General features: G+C 39.8%; 1 protein-coding gene across 1 annotated transcript in view; it reads left to right on the top strand.

Moving 5' to 3' along the window:
• Window positions 1-18,532, top strand: part of cubn (cubilin (intrinsic factor-cobalamin receptor)) — a gene marked incomplete at both ends in the record, with an annotated part of 135,226 nt that overhangs the window by 47,467 nt on the left and 69,227 nt on the right. The window contains 10 exons of the mRNA XM_083905494.1: window positions 7,152-7,336; window positions 7,814-7,970; window positions 9,545-9,732; window positions 10,601-10,760; window positions 11,703-11,884; window positions 12,407-12,575; window positions 16,669-16,850; window positions 16,964-17,120; window positions 17,748-17,864; window positions 18,302-18,415. Of these exons, the coding sequence (XP_083761620.1) occupies window positions 7,152-7,336; window positions 7,814-7,970; window positions 9,545-9,732; window positions 10,601-10,760; window positions 11,703-11,884; window positions 12,407-12,575; window positions 16,669-16,850; window positions 16,964-17,120; window positions 17,748-17,864; window positions 18,302-18,415 (1,611 nt within the window). The remainder of the gene's footprint in view (window positions 1-7,151; window positions 7,337-7,813; window positions 7,971-9,544; window positions 9,733-10,600; window positions 10,761-11,702; window positions 11,885-12,406; window positions 12,576-16,668; window positions 16,851-16,963; window positions 17,121-17,747; window positions 17,865-18,301; window positions 18,416-18,532) is intronic.

Genomic DNA, 18,532 nt, shown 5'->3' with positions numbered 1-18,532 from the left:
ACACAGAAGTTTATGTAGTCCGTAATGGTGTTTGTGAGACTGTCGATGTCCTCCCCATGTCCCTCACAAAGTTTGTCCCACACAGTAGACTCAAAACAGTCCATCAGAGCCTCATCTGTCTCCTCAGACCATACTTTCACTGTGCGGGTCACAGCTGGCTGCCTGTGTACCAGAGGTTTGTACACAGGAAGGAGATGAACCAGGTTGTGATCAGATCTTCCGAGGGGGGGGAGAGGGGTTGATTTATATGCCTCCTTGGTGTTGGCATAGAAAAGGTCCAGTATTTTATTGTCTCTGGTGTGGCAGGTGACATACTGAGTGAGTGTGGGCAGAGAGGTGGAAGGAGAGGCATGATTAAAATCCCCAGAGATCAGGAGGAGAGCCTGTGGATGCTGTGTCTGCAGCCTGCTCACCACTGAGTGCAGGACGTCACAGGCTGCATTAGCGTTAGCAGAGGGGGGAACGTACGCAGCTATCGCGATAACATGCGAGAATTCCCGCGGCAGATAGTTCGGTCTCATGCTAACGGCTAACAGTTCCAAGTCCTTACAGCAGTGTTGCTCTTTAATAGTGATGTGCCCAGAGTTACACCATCTATCATTCACAAACACTGCCAGTCCTCCTCCTTTCCTCTTTCCACTCTCTTTCGTCCTGTCCGCGCGAATCAGCTGGAATCCGTCCAGGGCGGTGTCCGTGTCCGGGGCAGCAGCGGTGAGCCACGTCTCCGTGAACAGCATGATGCTGCAGTGCCGGTAATCCCTCTCATGCCGGGTCAGCGCCGCTAACTCGTCCATTTTATTAGGGAGAGATCTTACATTTCCCATAATAATGGACGGGAGAACAGGTCTGTAACGTCTCCTTCCAGCACGGCGTTGGACTCCAGCGCGACACCCCCGTTTTCTCCTCCTGAGCCCACGGGGAATATCGGGTCACTCCTCCGGCAGCACAGCTGTGCAGCGCAGCGCTAACAGCTGATCCCTACTGTAAACAATGGAGCCTTAACTCCACACGGGATCCCCCGACACGGTCGAAAAGTGTAAAAAACTCACCAACAGGGCCACAACAAGCATGGTGTACTTGGTGCCCATGGTGACAGTGCTTAAACAAAAAGACACACTTAAAAGAAGTTGAAAAAAGTAGGAAAAAACATAGATTAAAGAGAAAAAGGCTAGAAAATAGCGAGAGCTGCTGCAACAGGCGACCACACGGGAGGCGCCATCATGTGTGTCTATCTAAGAGATAGATACATACTTCAAATATCAAATAAAATATGAGTATATAAGTGTGTGAGTGTGTGAAGGAGAGTTCAATATTTTCCAGACTATATTATCATCTTCAATACCAGTTCCTCCCCCACAATGTGGCTGTACCCACTCTGTCCATCACAGTTGATATGCAGGCTAAATGGTGACATCACAACTGCACCCTCTTCTGCTTACTCTTCTGTGCTGTAGCCTTTGGTGCTGGGCATGTGAAGTCTTTGCCTCATCAGAACAGAAAGGCCTGATTTTTTCAAAAAGATACGTCTGCCTGTCCATGGTCAGTCCAGGTGGGGCCAGGACGGTCATCAAAGTGTTTGATTATGTCAGTCAGAGTGCCTTTGCCAATTCTGAAAGAAAAAAAAAATACTTGTTTCAGATCATGGTTCATGTTAACAGGCACTTTATCACTGAATCAGTATAGATTGACCAGTACTATTGCTTGAATGATGTGTGAATGCCACACCTTTATGTGCATGAATCGCACGTGTAATTAACACGTTCATCACACATTGTGTTCATCACATGTCTGTTAATCACATGTGTGATTCATGCATGCAAAGGTGTGGCATTCACACATCATTCAATGCAATGTTAGGTTTTGAACACGGGAGTTTCATCTCAAAGCATATGAATTATCAAACTGAACCTGCGGGTGTACAAAATCTCAAAGAGGGCTGTGACATGCTCCCCTTACTACTTATAATACGCTCATCTGACCGAACACAAGTTTCGAAGTGCATATTATTTTTAACACGCCAATAGTGAGCTAGCCAATCTCTAGTATAGCTAATAATCGTTATGGCAACATAACGTTCTGAAACGCACCATAAGTGTGTTATCCACACGTTATTATTGCACAGCAAAGGTCATATGCTCCCGTACATATCGATCAGATGATCGTAGCTTATAATACGATCATCTGACTGAACACAAGTTTCGATGTGCGCATCATTCTCATTGTAATAATACAGTACCGAGCTAGCGAGCTAGCAAGCTTAGCAAGCATAGCTAATAACAATGTAGCCAAACGGCGTTATGAAACGCACAGTGGATTATTAAAAGACAGCGTCCCTATGTGCGTCTGTATGTGACTTTGAATGAACACTAACATAACATAGATTAACAACGTTAATGAAAACTCACCCCATGCAATAACAAGAATAAACGTCATTGTATGTGACTGAACACTTACGTTACGTATATGAAAACTCACCCATAAAACTATAGCGCGGTGCTGGCGTCACATCGTCATCTCAGACAACTACTGTGTCTGTCCTGCCCTCTTTCAGCCGCTGAATAATCCATCCTTTTGTTGTTTTTGGGATGATGAAGTCTGCTAACACGTTAGCATAAAGATCGCTAGCTTAACAGTCCACACACCAGCAGTCTCTGTGCTTTCTCTGTCCTTGTGAAGACGTTCAGCCACAGACAATTGTTATCCTGTTCTCCTTGCCTTCCTTTGTCAAACAAAGCTTTGATGATAACTGCTTTGATGACAATCACGCTTTAATTTCGCACTGCACACACACACATAAATGCTGGAAAGTTCCAGACACTCTCTCTCTCCCCCCCTCTCTCTCTCCCCCTCTCTCTCTGTACGTGCATATTAATTAGCCATGTGTATTCTCTGTGATCGTCAGCTGATTGGCTGAAAAAGCAACAAAAGCTCTGGAATGTGAGATCGCCACACCCAAACTAGGAGTGATTCACAGCGATAAAACAACCTTAATTCAGACACAAAGTTTATGGTTTTAAGACCCACAATACTGTGATTTGAAGCATGTAGTGGCTTCTTCAAAACTTCAACTTGTGTAATTTTGAAAAAAACGGAAATCACTAATTTTGAAAAAAAAAAACTTTTTCCTGTTTTTTCTCGTTTTGCGCTTTGCCGACTTGTTCCCGCTTGGTCCATGGCGGGTCACATTTGCCCCTCATGCCACAATGCCCCACTCACACACAGAATACATTCAATAAATGTATTAAACACATATGTGATAATTTATGTACAGAAATCATTTGGTCATAATTTTTTTTGTAATTCAGTCATTCCCAACAGACATAACAGACAAAAATTCAATGCATCACACATTATGTGGTTCAGATACAGCTGCCTGTGATTATACACTTGGCCAGTAGGTGGTTTCGTGTGCACATGAAGCTTCGAGAAATTAACCCTTTCTCGAACCAATTGGCTCAAATGGTTCAATGCCTCATGAGGCTTCATCTCACCATCACTACGCAAAAGTCACCATACAATCTCTCAAAGAGTCCTGGTCGAACACTCTAAAGAAACTGGTGACATACTTTCATTAAACATTTCATTACATGTCTCTCTCGCTCTCTTTCCCCTTTCAAAATAAAATAACATCACAACCCGTGGCTGTTTCTTCTTCTTCTCCCCTAGTTCAACATGTTAAACATTTGTAATGAACAAATTAACATATCAATGACAACATTTCAATAAACATTACCCAATATGAGTTAACATAATATTAAAGTAATATCATGACTTCATTGCTGGACAGTTGTTTTAACTTAATTCTTAAAGGTCCCATATTATACCCTATTAACCCAAGTTAAACTAGGTCCTGGTGCCCTAATGAACATGTCTGTGTCATGCTTTAGTCAAAATATCATAAGGATGAAGCACAAAAGCAGTTTAATAACCCTGCCAAAACAGCCTTTTTCAGAACGCTCTGTTTTGTGCCTGGTCATTTACATGTGAATGAGACCCAGGTAAACACACATCCACTGCTTCCAGGGGAGTGTCGATCTAACTTACTATCCACAGCCATACTGTCGCCACTTATCACCTATTGTCATGCACCGTCGTCACAACCCCCGCTCCATATACCCCGTAGTAATGTCCGTTTACCCGTTGTTACTAAGGTGGCGTTTATGTAAATTCCCATGCTAGAAAAAGACTCTGAACGCACCAGTGTTACTGCGGCTCCGACTGACTTGTGTGGATCAACAACACGAGGAGAGAACGTGGAAACACCACAGAAAGGCAGCCTTTGGTTGAGAAGAAATGTAGGACAACATCTACATCTTTCTGCAGTGCTTTCAAACGCGTGCTCCTCATATCACCGATCCACACGTCACTCGCTAAACTGCAGGCACGTAACTGGTGCGTTCAAGGTGTGCCTCCAGCATAGGAATTTACACACACGATCAACAACAAAGGGCTTGTGAAGCTTGTGGGGAGCTAAGGTGGAGCTGTGAAGTACTCTGCCTGGCGGGGTGTCAACATTCACGGTGAAATGTGTTGCTTTGTCGTCATTGCGAGAGAGGTTAAAAAATTGCGTGTTTTATCGCCTATACTTACACAAAGTGGAACCACTAAAACATGACTGAGTCTTGTTTTTTCACATTTTGGGGACTGGTATGGCCCACTGAGTCCCAAATATGAGTACTAAAAGATTAAAAAGTTGATTTTGCACAATAGGGGACCTTTAACATGTATTGATGATGAACATAAACTCTTTTTAACCTAAAATTATGTATATCAGGCAATTCAATTATTTATTCCAACTTATACCATTTTATTTCCTGAATGAATTTCCACCAGGCTACAATAATAATAATAATAGTAATAGGCTAATAATAATAATAGCCTAATAATTGATTTACTGTGGGCAGTTCTCCGTTCCTGTTTCTATCAACACAATCACTCCTACTATAGACCTAATGTTAATAACAATATTAGTTGTCTCGTATTAGCAGCCTATTAACATAATGTATGTTACTATACTCCCATTAGTAGTAGTAGAGCAGAATTAAGGCTGAATCCCAATTCCACTCCTTCCCCCTCCCCCTTCCTCTTCCCCCTTCCCCCTACCCCTTTGTCGGAGTTCCCCTTGGCCCTCAATACAGAGTTGAGGGTGCTAGGAGTGGAATTGGGATTCAGCCTTAAACCTAGACAAACTTTTCTATTGTTAACAAAACAACAACAAAGGGTGAATTATTATAATATACCCTCTCTGTCCCCAAAGAGTAATTCATTCTAATTAGGACTGAGTGTTCTTGGCGATTTAGCAATACTGACTCAAGGGACTCAAGTGATTCACATAGCCCGGATCTTGTTGAGTTTGCTAGGCCTAGCATTTTGACAGCTTTTTTTCAATTACTAAGTTTAAATGTACAGTTTATGTACATAAACTTAAGTATTTAAGTATAACAAATTATACGTATAACAGTAATGCAAAAAATATAGAGTTTCTTATATAGTGTAAGATAACTGTCAAAAAGATGTGCACATACCGTGACAACCGTGAGAATACGATTCAAAAAGTTACAACTTTACAAAAAAAATATGAACCACAGTTGTGAATACGAATCCACAGTTATGAATTTACGAATCTGCAGCACTCACATAACAAAAATACACCACACAGGCCCAATAGTTTAATTTTCAAAAACAATCCCGTCAAACAACAGGGCTTTCAGGCACAGAACTTTATTAAATGCATTTAGTTTGGCGTTACACCAAAAACAGAGAAGATGACGTTGTAAACATTACATATAATGACAAAAATGGAGACAGAATGGACCGAGCCATGGGAAAGGAACGAAATAATGTCTTTGTTTGTGCCGTTTCCGTTTGAAAATTTGACAACTTCACAGACGAATATGATTACATTGTTTTATTTTATTTAAGACATTAGAAATAATACATTTACCCTGGTATCTGTATTCAAATTATTCCTGTCCAATTTCAGCCATCTTCCTTTTTAAAACACATTGTCATTGAAGATCCTTGTTTCTCTTCTCTTCTGGTGGAGATGTTTTGATGTTTTAGGTGTGATAATGTTTGGCATATACAGTATGATCCAAAGCTGCAGCTCACTGCATTTGACTAACTCTGCCCGGCTACCCAGATGTGTGTGTGTGTGTTACCAATTGCATTATTGGTGGTGGGTGCAACAACAGCAATGTCAGTGTTTAAAGCGGACCTAGTTCTAATTAACGCTGTATTTCTGGTGTGTATCTGCGCCATTACCTCGTTTGAAGCCCTGAAGTTTCGAAACAAGCAGTTCAGCCGCTGCTGAGAACACTGTGTATTGTATTGTATTGTAATCTCGGGCTCAGCGAGATGTCTGAAAAAACCTGTTCTTGTTACTTAACCAGCATTTCTCCTGAACAGCGGATCCTCCTGGTCCGCGCACTAGTCCGGTTAGTCCGGTAGTTGTACTCTCCTTCTGTAAATTTATTGATTCTGATATGGAGCAACTGTAACTAAACAATTTCCTCTGGGATAATAAAAGTATTCTGATTGTGATTAGCACGTCAGCTTTCAGAAGCTCAGCTCCCCCTCTGGAACAGTGGATGCACTGCTACTCATTATCAAAAAGATTTGAAAGTTTTAGAAATAGCTTTGTCTCGACTCCCTGCCGCAGTCCCTGTTACGCCTTTGACCCAGAGTCGGAAGACACTGTCGCAAGTGAAACACCTCCACAAGGGATGTTCTTCTTCTTCTGCGGATCAATGTACCCAACCAAATGTGCCCGGACTAGTACCCGGAGCAGGAGGATCTGCTGTTCAGGAGACGGGATCCTTACGTCATGATTCCAGGCTTTTTCAGACTGCTTGCAGAGCCCGAGAATACAGTAAAACCCAGCGTTCTCAGCAGTGGCTGAACTGTTTGTTTTGAAACTTTAAGGCTTCATGAACGAGGTAATGGCACAGATACACACCCAAAAACAGCGTTAATCAGAACTTCTGGTCTATGGGAGCTTTAAGTTTAAAGTGTTAATTTAATCATTAATCATTATTTTATTAATTAATGCAACACATTTATTTTATGATCGTTCATGGTATTATAGAATTAGGCTTCACTCAGAGTATGAAAACCAAAGATGTATTCAATTATTTTTCTTTCTTTTTAAGGCTGTGGAGGTACGATGACCACTGCTTCTGGCGGATTTTCATCTCCTAACTACCCTCTGCCGTACCATCCTAATTCAGAGTGCTACTGGAATGTCAAGACGAGCCAAGGCAGCCAAGTCCTCCTGTCTTTCTCTGATTTCCATCTGGAGACCAGCAGCAACCCCTGCCTTTATGATTACCTGGCTGTGAGTACTGTACTTTACCTTTCAGTGGCTGCTAAAAGTGAGTGAATGTTCGTAGAAACAGTTTCCCCCATTCCTCTTATCATCAAATAACATCAAATCATAACTTATCAGAAAAATATCTCTATAAAATACATCAGTATGATGAGAACATTAAAACAATTTATTTGGCCTTCACTTTGACTATTTTGGCACGTCTCATTTGCTAACATGGAGGGAGCCGTGTTAAAGAGCAATACTACATCTAGCCACCAGGGGACAATCCAGATGGTTCTGTAAGATCCACCCCTCACTTATTCACAAGGTCCTCCCAATCATCTACATATGAACTCCCCTGTTTATTTAAAAAAAAAAAAAAAAAAAAAAGTTGGTGCTGGATGAAAGCTGAGTTTCCAAAAATTAATTTGTTTAATACCAATAATTGACGTTATTTTACTATTTTTATCTTGGTCCCCATTTCATACCTGTGTGTGTGTTCAGGTGCATGATGGTAACAGCAGCAGTGCTCCACAGCTGGCAAATCTTTGTGGTATTCAGCTGCCCAACGCCATCAACTCCTCCAGAAATGAACTCTATATCAAACTACGCACTGACAGCAGTGTCAGCACTGGAGGCTTCCTCGCAGCATACACTACTAGTATGGAAACTCTCTTTCTCTCCCTCTCTCCCTCTCTCTCACCTGCACACAGTGACTCACGTGCGCACATCCTGACAGGAGACATCAAATGTACAATCATGTTGTGTTTTGGTATAGTAAATTTGGTATTTCATAATAGTAATAATAATAATAATAATAATAATAATAATAATAATGATCATATGTTCAATATATTAAAGACAATATATGACTTTATTTTGGATATTTTTAAAACCAGGTACTTTAAAGGGTTAATTCAGGTTAACACAAGTCCGATTAAATCAAATCTCCATCAGCTAAAGTTTACTATATATTAAGTATGTTTGCTGCTTTATCTCTCTATTGGACAGTCTTTTTCAACAGTAAACTGGTTTATACACCACTTACTCTCCCATAACAAAGTCCATAGAGAAAGTCTGTGTTTTTATCTTGAGCTGTTATTGCTTCGCTTGATACATTTATTTAAGATACATTTGAACAAATGATTCAAACTCCTGTCTGTGATGTAAAACTTATGAATAAATTGCAATGTAAAGTCTCTGGACATTGATGCACAAAGTAAATGTTGACAAAGCAACACTAACTTGCCTTTGTTCCATTTGTTATGTCTATCTAGGACAGGGGTTCTCAAAGTTTTGATACCTGAGGGCCAATTTAGGAACCCAACATTGGACTGAGGGCCGCCAAAAGAAAAAAAAGGGAAAAAAACCAGAAAGAAATCCCATTTGTAATAAATTTTAATGAGCAGATTGCATTTCTACAATTAACACTTATTGGTCTGTATCCAGTAATGTCCAATAAACATTTAACAAGATTAGTAGCTCCTGGATTAAAACTATCAACTGTAATTCATTGCGGGCCAGAAATGTTTCTGCGGGCCGTCATTGGCCCGTGAGCCGCACTTTGAGAACCAATGATCTAGGATATGTTGTTTCTAAAATAGTAGTCCGCTTCAATGAATGCAATCACTATGTTAGATGTGAAATGTCTTTGTCAATCCTAGTTACTGTGAAAATACTAGGGACAGCAATGATGTTATCCTTCCATCTCTGACAGTTTGGTTTATTATAATTAACAAATATACATATTACACACATTACAATACTGTTATTAAGCTACAAAAACCATAATCAGGTCATCAAGACATTTTGCATTGTTCTTTTTCGGTAGTTTCCTTTACTATACATTTTATTTTTATTTTTTTTTGTATATGTAACAAGTTTGCCATATTAACAATGTGTGGCATAGAGAGTGCTCTCCCTCTCCAAAAATGGCTGGTCAGCTTACAGACTAATACTTTCGTAACTTTGTGACATTGCATTGTGTTATTAAGTGCGAGAGCAAGGTCTCTCTTTAATCACTGCCAAATGAGTTGAAGAGCCAGTAGTTAACAGTATTCCTCCTGAGCAAACATTTGTCTGGGTGAAAACGTTTTCTGAACATTTGTACATGTCAACCTTTTCAAAGAATAACCTAAATTTAGTAAACTAAATTAACTACATTAATTTAAAAGTATTAAGGCAGACCTCCACAGTAAATCAAACAAATCTGCTTTGTTTTGTGTTTCTTTGCAGAATGCCAAAACATACTAATTTCAAGACAACATGCAGGAGTACTGGAATCACTAAACTTTCCCAACAACTATCCAGAAAACTCTCTGTGCAGCTGGACTATCCAGGGCAGCAGTGGAAACACCATCAACTACACCTTCACTGCTTTCGAGCTTGAGTCCATCGACAACTGTACTTTTGACTACATCAAGGTACATTTTTTACATCAACCTGACACAAACATCATCCTGCCCCCCTCCCATTCAGACTATTTTAACAACCAGTGACAACTATTCATATCAGTTTGTGTTCAATATGATGACTGTTGGAGGAAAAATCCAAAGAAGTGCTGAAGTGTTTAACATTTTGTTAACTTTTAAAATTGCTGCTACTGAGTTGTGTTGTATTGTATTAAACAACAGGTTACATTATTGGTTCTTTCCCTTCATATTTGCCCCATTGACATAAGTCTGTCCGCAACAATTTTCAAAAGGAATACAGAGTTCCTTCAAGTGACTAATATTTGTTCAGTTTGGTCTCTTGAATATGTCGCAATTGTTTTAGTGGAGATGATCTGTATCAGTTCATCTTGTGTGGGAACTTTCATCTTTTATTTCAACCAGGTGATTCTCCATAACAGGGTCAAACTTGTCAATCACAATGTTCTATTGATGAAGACCTGAAACTAGTGACTGAGAACTTTAACTCCTTGGGAAAATGTTTACTGACAATGCTATTTTTTTTCCAGTTGAAACCAATACATTTGCAACCAATAAGTGGTTACTTCCCGGTTAGACTCACCCTGCTAGACTATGTCCACTTTTTATGTGCTGTATGGTCCTTGGTAGTTGGTAAGTATCATAGTCTATGGTGTCACTATTTACATGGAGCAGGAACATTTGCTTCATGTAGTCTGATGAAATCAATCTTCAATGAACATAAAGAGCTTTGGTGTTTAAAACCCAAAGTCATGTTTTACAGTTTATATGTTTGCAGTATCATACAGTTGTATTGTTCAGTGCTGTAGCTGTGTATGTCATTCAACATGCATACTTCTCTCTGCAAATGTTGCTGTCCTAGCTCTATAACGGACCCAATGAGCATGCTCCTCTGATTGGTACATTCTGTGGGTACATGCCTCCTCCAGCCAACACCACCACAGGCTCAGCACTCACAGTGGTGTTCAGAGCAGACAGATCAGTGTCCAAGTCTGGTTTCCAGATGATGTGGTATCAGAATGGTAGGTGGACCAAAACACATCAGTATGACACTACACAGAAACGTTGACACAAGCCATTTCCAATGCAGACACTTCACAATGCAGTAGTCCTGTTTTCACCTAAAAGCTGCTGCTCCAGCATATCCAGTACATTATGGATAACACAGACACAATATAATGGCTCAGGTGCAGCTGAAAAGACCAAGCAGTGTTTCAATATATGTTCAGATTACTTGAGATAATATTTTCACTATATGTGTATGGTTGTTGGCTTATTGTTTATGCGCTGAGCTTTACAGCTGTAGTTTTTGATGATCTTCATCACAATATTAAAGGGATGTTAAAGGGATAGTTCAGTTTTTTTTTTTTTAAGTGTGGTTGTATAGTTGCTGACACAAACAAACACGTCGTAAGTGCTCACTGTGCTATGTGCTTCCGCCATCTCAAGAACCAGCCTGAGACACAGATGCTCGCCCTCAATGAAAACAAGGCAGTTAGCAGGGACATGGACAAGGAAAATTATTTTAGCCACTTAACTAAAGGCTCATCTTATAAAATTTACACATGATATGTTTGCCACTTTATCTCACCATGAGACTGTAAATGTATTTTTGTTTTGCTTTGTAAAGGCTCAGAGGCCCTAACACCAAAGTCCAGTTGAAATGGGTTATTTTGTGACTTTTTGTGAATTTATCTTTTCTCCATGGACATTAGTGTGGGACAGTGAGTGGTTTGAAAATGTCAGATTATAGCAGGAAATGTACTGGTGAGATAAAATTACCAACATATTTGTAAGATGTCATAAACTTACACTGATTTAGATTTTGCGAGCCTTGTGTGGATATAATCATTTTTTTCTTGCATCCTTGAGAAAGCCCTGGTTTCACTGAAAGTGAGCATCTGTGTCTCAAAATGGTTCCTGAACTATCACTTTAAGTGGTCTTTGACTGCTCTTACCTGCAGGTTGTGGTGGGGACCTCTCTGGTCCCAGTGGCTCCTTCAACAGCCCAGGCTACCCCAACAAGTATCCAGAAAACAGGGAGTGTATCTGGTACATCACCACATCACCTGGGAGCAGCATCACACTCACTATCCATGAGTTTGATGTGGAGTTCCACCAAGACTGCAGCTATGATGTACTGGAGGTAATATATATCTAAGTTATGTATGTTACTGCATTTTCGCAATATGAAAGGCAATGCTGTGTTAAAAGAGGACAGATATTTACAGAAAATCTTAGCAGCTTGTAAACAAGTGGTATAAGCCAGATCCACCAACACAAGATGACTTGCTGAAAATTGTGAATGAAATACATTTTATGGAACTGTTGACTCATAAGATAAGGACTCAAGAAGAACAATATTGAGAAAAGTGGGAGAAATGGACTGTTTGCCAATCAACGACAGGATTAGTATTATCACTTTGATTATAATATGGGAACAAACTGTAGAGACATGGCAATCAAGCTGTGTTCTTTTTCTGAAGTTTGTTTTTATTTGTTTATCCTTTTCATGGTTTTTTTCTGTCTATATTGTTTAGTTGTTCAAAAATCAATAAAAAGAAGGTATATATATATATAAAAAACATGATAAACAGCAACACATTATATGTTGTGTTCACATTCACAACACCTCTCCCTTTGACCATTACTTGTGACTTCCCCCCAGGTGTATGGAGGCCCAGACCTGTCCGCTCCTCGACTGGCTCAGCTCTGCACCACCACATCCACCCCCATGCAGATCTCCAGCAGTGGTAACATGGTCACGGTGCTCTTAAAATCTGATGCTTACGTCAGCGGTCGAGGTTTTAATGCAAGCTGGACTGAAGTTGCAGGAGGTGAGTTCATTTGCCATATACTATTGGTCTGTGCTATATATATATATACACACTATACCACAATATTGAGTAATAATAATAATGACTATAGGTGTATTATCAGGAAGAAAGAGTGTAAATGTAGTATTCTTTTTTCTTTATATATTATGTACAAGATTAAATTCAATACTCAAAACATTCAAATGTTTATTTACATCTAAGACTGGAGATTGTGTCCTCCACTGATAGAATGATGAGTTATAAATCCTTTAAGTTTAGTTTGTGGGCACTCTGTACCTGGGATAACATTTAGATGTGAGCAAATGGATTTTTAAAATGTTTTCTGTCACACGTCTTTCATGCCCATTCACACACTGCTGGCACCCGTTAGGAGCCACGTGGGGTTAAGTGTCTTCCACAAGGACACATCAAAATCATTGTCGTATTTCTGTTTACTGTTTTTTAAAACAAGCATTCATGCTATAGAGTTCTAAAATGTGACTTCCTTATGTAAGACATAGCAGCAGCTCTGCAGGAGACATACAGTGGTATGCAAAAGTTTGGGCACCCCTGTACATTTTCATGATTTTCTTTTATAAATCATTGGTTGTTTGAATAAGACATTTCAGTTAAATATATCATATAGGAGACTAACACAGTGATATTTGAGAAGTGAAATAAAGTTTATACGATTTACATAAAGTGTGCAAAAATTATTTAAACAAAATTGTGTGCATCAATTTAGGCACCCTTGTCATTTTATTGATTTCAATACCTTTAACACTAATTATTGGAACTCAAAATTGGTTTGGTAACCTCAGTGACCCTTGACCTCCATACACAGGTGAATCCAATCATGAGAAAGGGTATTTAAGGAGGCCAATTGTAAGTGTTTCTCCTCTTTGCATCTTCTCTGAAGAGTGGCAACATGGGAGCCTCAAAACAACTTTCAAATGACCTGAAAACAATGACCGTTCAACCTCATGGTTTAGAGGAAGGATACAGAAAGCTATCTCAGAGATTTAAGCTCTCAGTTTTAACTGCGGGGAACATTGTGAGGAATTGGAAGACCACAGGCACAGTTCTAGTTAAGGTCTGAAGTGGCAGACCAAGAAAAATGTCAGAGAGGCAGAGGCCAAGGATGGTGAGAACAGTCACAGTCAACCCACAGACCAGCTCCAAAGACCTACAACATCATCTTGCTGCAGATGGTGTCACTGTGCATCGTTCAACTATTCAGCGCACTTTACACAGGGAGATGCTGTATGGAAGAGAAATGCCGAAAAAGCCTTTTCTCTGCACCCGCCACAAACAGAGTCACTTGAGGTATGCTAAAGCACATTTGGAACAAGGTGCTGTGGACTGATGAAACTAAAATAGAGTTATTTGAGCAAAACAAGGGCCGTTATGCATGGTGGAAAAAGAACACAGCATTCCAAGAAAAACACTTGCTACCTACAGTAAAATTTGGTGGCGGTTCCATCATGCTGTGGGGCTGTGTGGCCAGTGCAGGGACTGGAAAGCTTGTTAAAGTTGGGGTCGCATGGATTCCACTCAATATCAGCAAATTCTGGAGAACAATGTCCAGTAATCAGTGACAAAGCTGAAGTTGTGCTGGGGCTGGATCTTTCAACAAGACAACGACCCTAAACACTGCTCAAAATATACTAAGGCATTCATGCAGAGGAACAATTTAGAGCTGAAACGATTAATCGATGAATCAATTATTAATCGATTACTAAATTAATCGCCAACTATTTTGATAATCGGTTTGAAGCTTTTTTCATGATCAAAACAACATTTCTGATTGTTTTAGCTTCTTAAATGTGAATATTTTCTTCGTTTCTTTGCTCCACATAACAAAGAAATCATTAAAACTGAATCATATTGGTTTGTGGACAAAACAAGACATTCGAGAACATCATCATTTCCAGCTCTGACAAACACTGATCAACGTTTTTTAACATTTTCTAACATTTTATGGACCAAACGATTCATCGATTAATCGAGAAAATAATCGACAGATTAATCGATTACGAAAATAATCGTTAGTTGCAGCTCTAGAACAAATACAACGTTCTGGAATGGCCATCTAAGTCCCCAGACCTGAATATTATTGAAAATGTGTGGTGTGATTTAAAGCGGACTGTCCATGCTCGGAAACCATCAAACCTGACTGAACAGGAGAGGTTTTATAAAGAAGAATGGTCCAAAATACCTTCTGCCAGAATCCAGACTCTAATTGGAAGCTATAGAAAGTGTTTAGAGGCTGTTATTTCTGCAAAAGGAGGATGCACAAATATTCTTTTGTGGTGCCTAAACTTATGCACATGCCTAATTGTCAGGCTTTTACAAAATGGCAGGCCAGAACCCAATAGCACAACACACCAGATGGAGACAGAGCAGTTCTGATATAGCAGGTCGAGTTTGTTTGACAATGTTCAAACCAGGAAGTCAGTCCACGTGGCAAACAAATCAGGCAAGGAGACGACAGGCAGGGATCAAAACCAGGACATTAGTCCACAAGGCAAACAAAGTGTGGAGTGGCTGGAGGAGTGAGTGACAGGGTCTGAAATGACAGGAGAGTTAGTGAACAGCATGACACAGACAATGAAAAATGTTATGATGATTCTGAAACCATGACACTAATTTTGTTAAAGTAATTCTTGCACATTTTCTGTAAATCATATAAACTTTATTTCACTTCTCAAATATCACTGTGCTTGTGTCCTATATGATATATTTAACTGAAATTTCTTATTCAAACAACCAATGATTTATAAAGGAAAATCATGAAAATTTACAGGGGTGCCCAAATTTTTGCATACCACTGTATTGTGTGGACCTGAAAATGGAGAGGAGACAGTAGTGCATGGGTGTCAAACTCTGGCCCGCGGGCCAAATTTGGCCCGCTGTGTAATTTCATTTGGCCCTTGAGGCAATATCAAATTAACATTAGAGCTGGCCCGCTTTGACCGCTAATACTACAAATCCCATAATGCTCTGCTGTTGTTTTGTATTCATTGTTATTTTATTTTCAAATTTATTAGCTTGTGGAAAAAGTTAATGTTGATATTTACCTCAGAAGGCTGCAAATAGAAAAGAGGCATTCAATTTTTATTTTTATTTTATTTAATATGCCATTGATGTTTTTTCGTTTGTTTTTTGAAAGTTGATTTTTCACTATTAAGTTTTATAAGCGTTGCTTGTTCCATATTCAGTTTTAAAGCAAATCAGTGTAGCAAACTGAGCAATGATTAACGTTTTATTCATGCACTTTCTCTTGCTACTTCAAGGCTTGAATGTTTGATTCATTCATTATTATTTTATTTTCAAATTTATTATTAGCCTGTGGAAAAAGTTTATTTTGATATTTGCCTCAGAAGGCTGCAAATAGAAAAGAGGCATTCAATTTTTATCCATCCATTATCTACCGCTTATCCTGTATTTAAGGTGCATTCAATTTTTATTTAAATTTTATTTGATATGACATTCATATTTTTTTTTTATTATTATTATTATTTGAAACTCGATTTTGCATGTCACTATAAAGTTATATAAGCCTTGCTTGTTCAATATTCAATGCAAAACTTGTTTGGGTCCCTATTAAATTAACCTTTTAATAGGGACCCAAACAAGTTTTGAACTGAACAAAGCCGCGGCCAAGGTTTTGTTTAACCTTGGCCCGCGGCTTTGTTCAGTTTTAAATTTTGGCCCACTCTGTATTTGAGTTTGACACCCCTGCAGTAGTGCAATTATAAAGAGTATTTATTAAAGATACAACAGAATGGTACGAGGGGAGTTAGTATGGGAGCTTGGGGAGGACACCGATGCAGCTGAGAAGTCCAGGTGCTGAGTGAAGCGTAGCAATCGTAACAGAGATGTCCGTAGCTCTCGGGAGGCAGGAGTGGTTCCAGCTCATTGCATTCTTTACCTACATATATGGTTTCCCATGGTTTGTGGGGAAAAATACTGTATGTTGCATTATGTGCACTATATGTATGCACTGTTTTTTTCTAGGAAACCAGGCTTGTACATAGACATCAACACAAAACATCAGAGACAGAGAAGTGCAGTTGTCCTCCAACACCACTAACTGTTCTTGTTCCTGCAGGCTGTGGTGGCCCAGTCACTGCTCCTTCAGGGGAGATCCATTCTCCATTGTATCCCAACAGCTATCCCAATAATGTGGACTGTTCCTGGGTCATCACTGTTGATTCCCACCACCGGGTCTTCCTCAGTTTCTCTGACCTGGATATTGAAAGTCATAGCAGCTGCTCCTGGGATTATGTGGCTGTAAGTGAACAATTAATACATTTTGAATTGTTGTTTTGACCTAGAGCTCAAAACTGTATTGTTTTTTGCCACTGTTATTACAGCAAATGCTTTAAATATATGTCCCTCTGTAGATTTACGATGGTCCGACGACATCTTCTCCTCTGCTTGCTCGTGTCTGTGGCAACAGTCTTCCTCTTTCTGTTACCTCAACCGAGCACAAACTTTTTGTTCGCTTTAGGTCTGATTCCAGTCGAAACCACCGTGGTTTCAGTGCCCACTTCTCTGAGGGTGAGTCTGGTTTAATAGGATAGTTCAGAAATGTGGTTGAAAGAGGTACTGGCACAACATTAGGGCGGACTACTATGTGTGTGCATCCGTTGCAGCCCCTGAATTGGAATTTTAAGAATCAGATGCTGGCTGCTATGGCTGCCAACAGGTACACAAAAGGAATAGGTTTTAGCCACTGAACAAAATTATCACCAACTAAAAGCTCCCTCAGCTTTACTCTACAATTTTTAAACTCTTATCTGTGGAGACTGGGGTCTTTTGGAGTGCAGGACCCACCTTATTATATAATGCCTTCTTTGTATCAGCCATCTTTTTGAAAAGCCAGCTCAGTCAAGGGGACCCCGTTGAGCCATGGTGGTTTGAATAGAGAATAATTATTTCCAAGCTTTTATCTCTGAACCTCCCCCACCGTCACAACAGTGGACAGATCTTTCAGTGACAGACTGCATACATCCTAAATATATGAAGGATGTATGAAAGCAGCTCTTCTGTCCCTTTAGAGCTTCTGGGTAATTGATCAATTGATATGCTTTTATCTCTATGTTTTCACTACAATTCCTTACATTTACAGAACTGTGGCTGAGGCTTCAAGGGCATTAGCTATATTATTCTGTTTGTCTCCAACAGCCTGTGGTACAAGCATTATCACAGACAATGAGGGTGGGGCCATTGCATCACCACAATACCCATCACCGTATCCAGCCAATCAGAACTGCAGCTGGATCATCAAAGCACAGGAACCATGTGAGTTTCCTCAGTTATGGCCCTTAAAGTAAACACAATGTATTGGTTTATACATAGCATCAAAACTGAAATAGACTTGTTTCTCTCTTATACCAATAATTAAATTTTTTTTAGTGGTTCTGTCTGTCTGCCTGTTTGTTTGTGCTTCCACATTTGCACTTGCCAATATGAACAGAGGCCGCCAGAGGCTTGTTGCGTGAATGGGGTGAAGTCTGTCATCTCTGATTGCCTTGTTACAACAGTAAAACACAAATAGTGAAGGGTGAAAGGAAATCTACACCATTGTATACTGGGACACAGCTTTTGTGTAAAATTATGGTTTGATTGACAGCAGAAAGGACAGAGAACCACAAAACCTCTTGGGACACAGAAGTGCCTCTTTCATCATAAAATCCTTCTTAAATGTTCCTAAACCTGAACTTTTTTTCTGTGGCTAGTCAACCATGTGACCCTATCATTCACTGACTTTGAGTTAGAGATGGTCAACTCCAACTGCTCCCATGATGCTGTGGAGATCTTGGACGGAGATAACTACCAGGCACCTTCTATTGGTGAGTGAATAAGGGAGTGAGCGAGTGAGAGAAGAAGGGATTGTTTCCATTATACAGTCAGGGGCATTTGTCTTCTGAACTTTGAAATGAGCTTCTGTCCAAATAGTCAAGCATCCT

This window comes from Microchirus variegatus (assembly GCF_963457635.1).
Source record: "Microchirus variegatus genome assembly, chromosome: 2".
Lineage (NCBI taxonomy): Eukaryota > Metazoa > Chordata > Actinopteri > Pleuronectiformes > Soleidae > Microchirus > Microchirus variegatus.
This window is presented reverse-complemented; position numbering and strand designations above follow the sequence as displayed.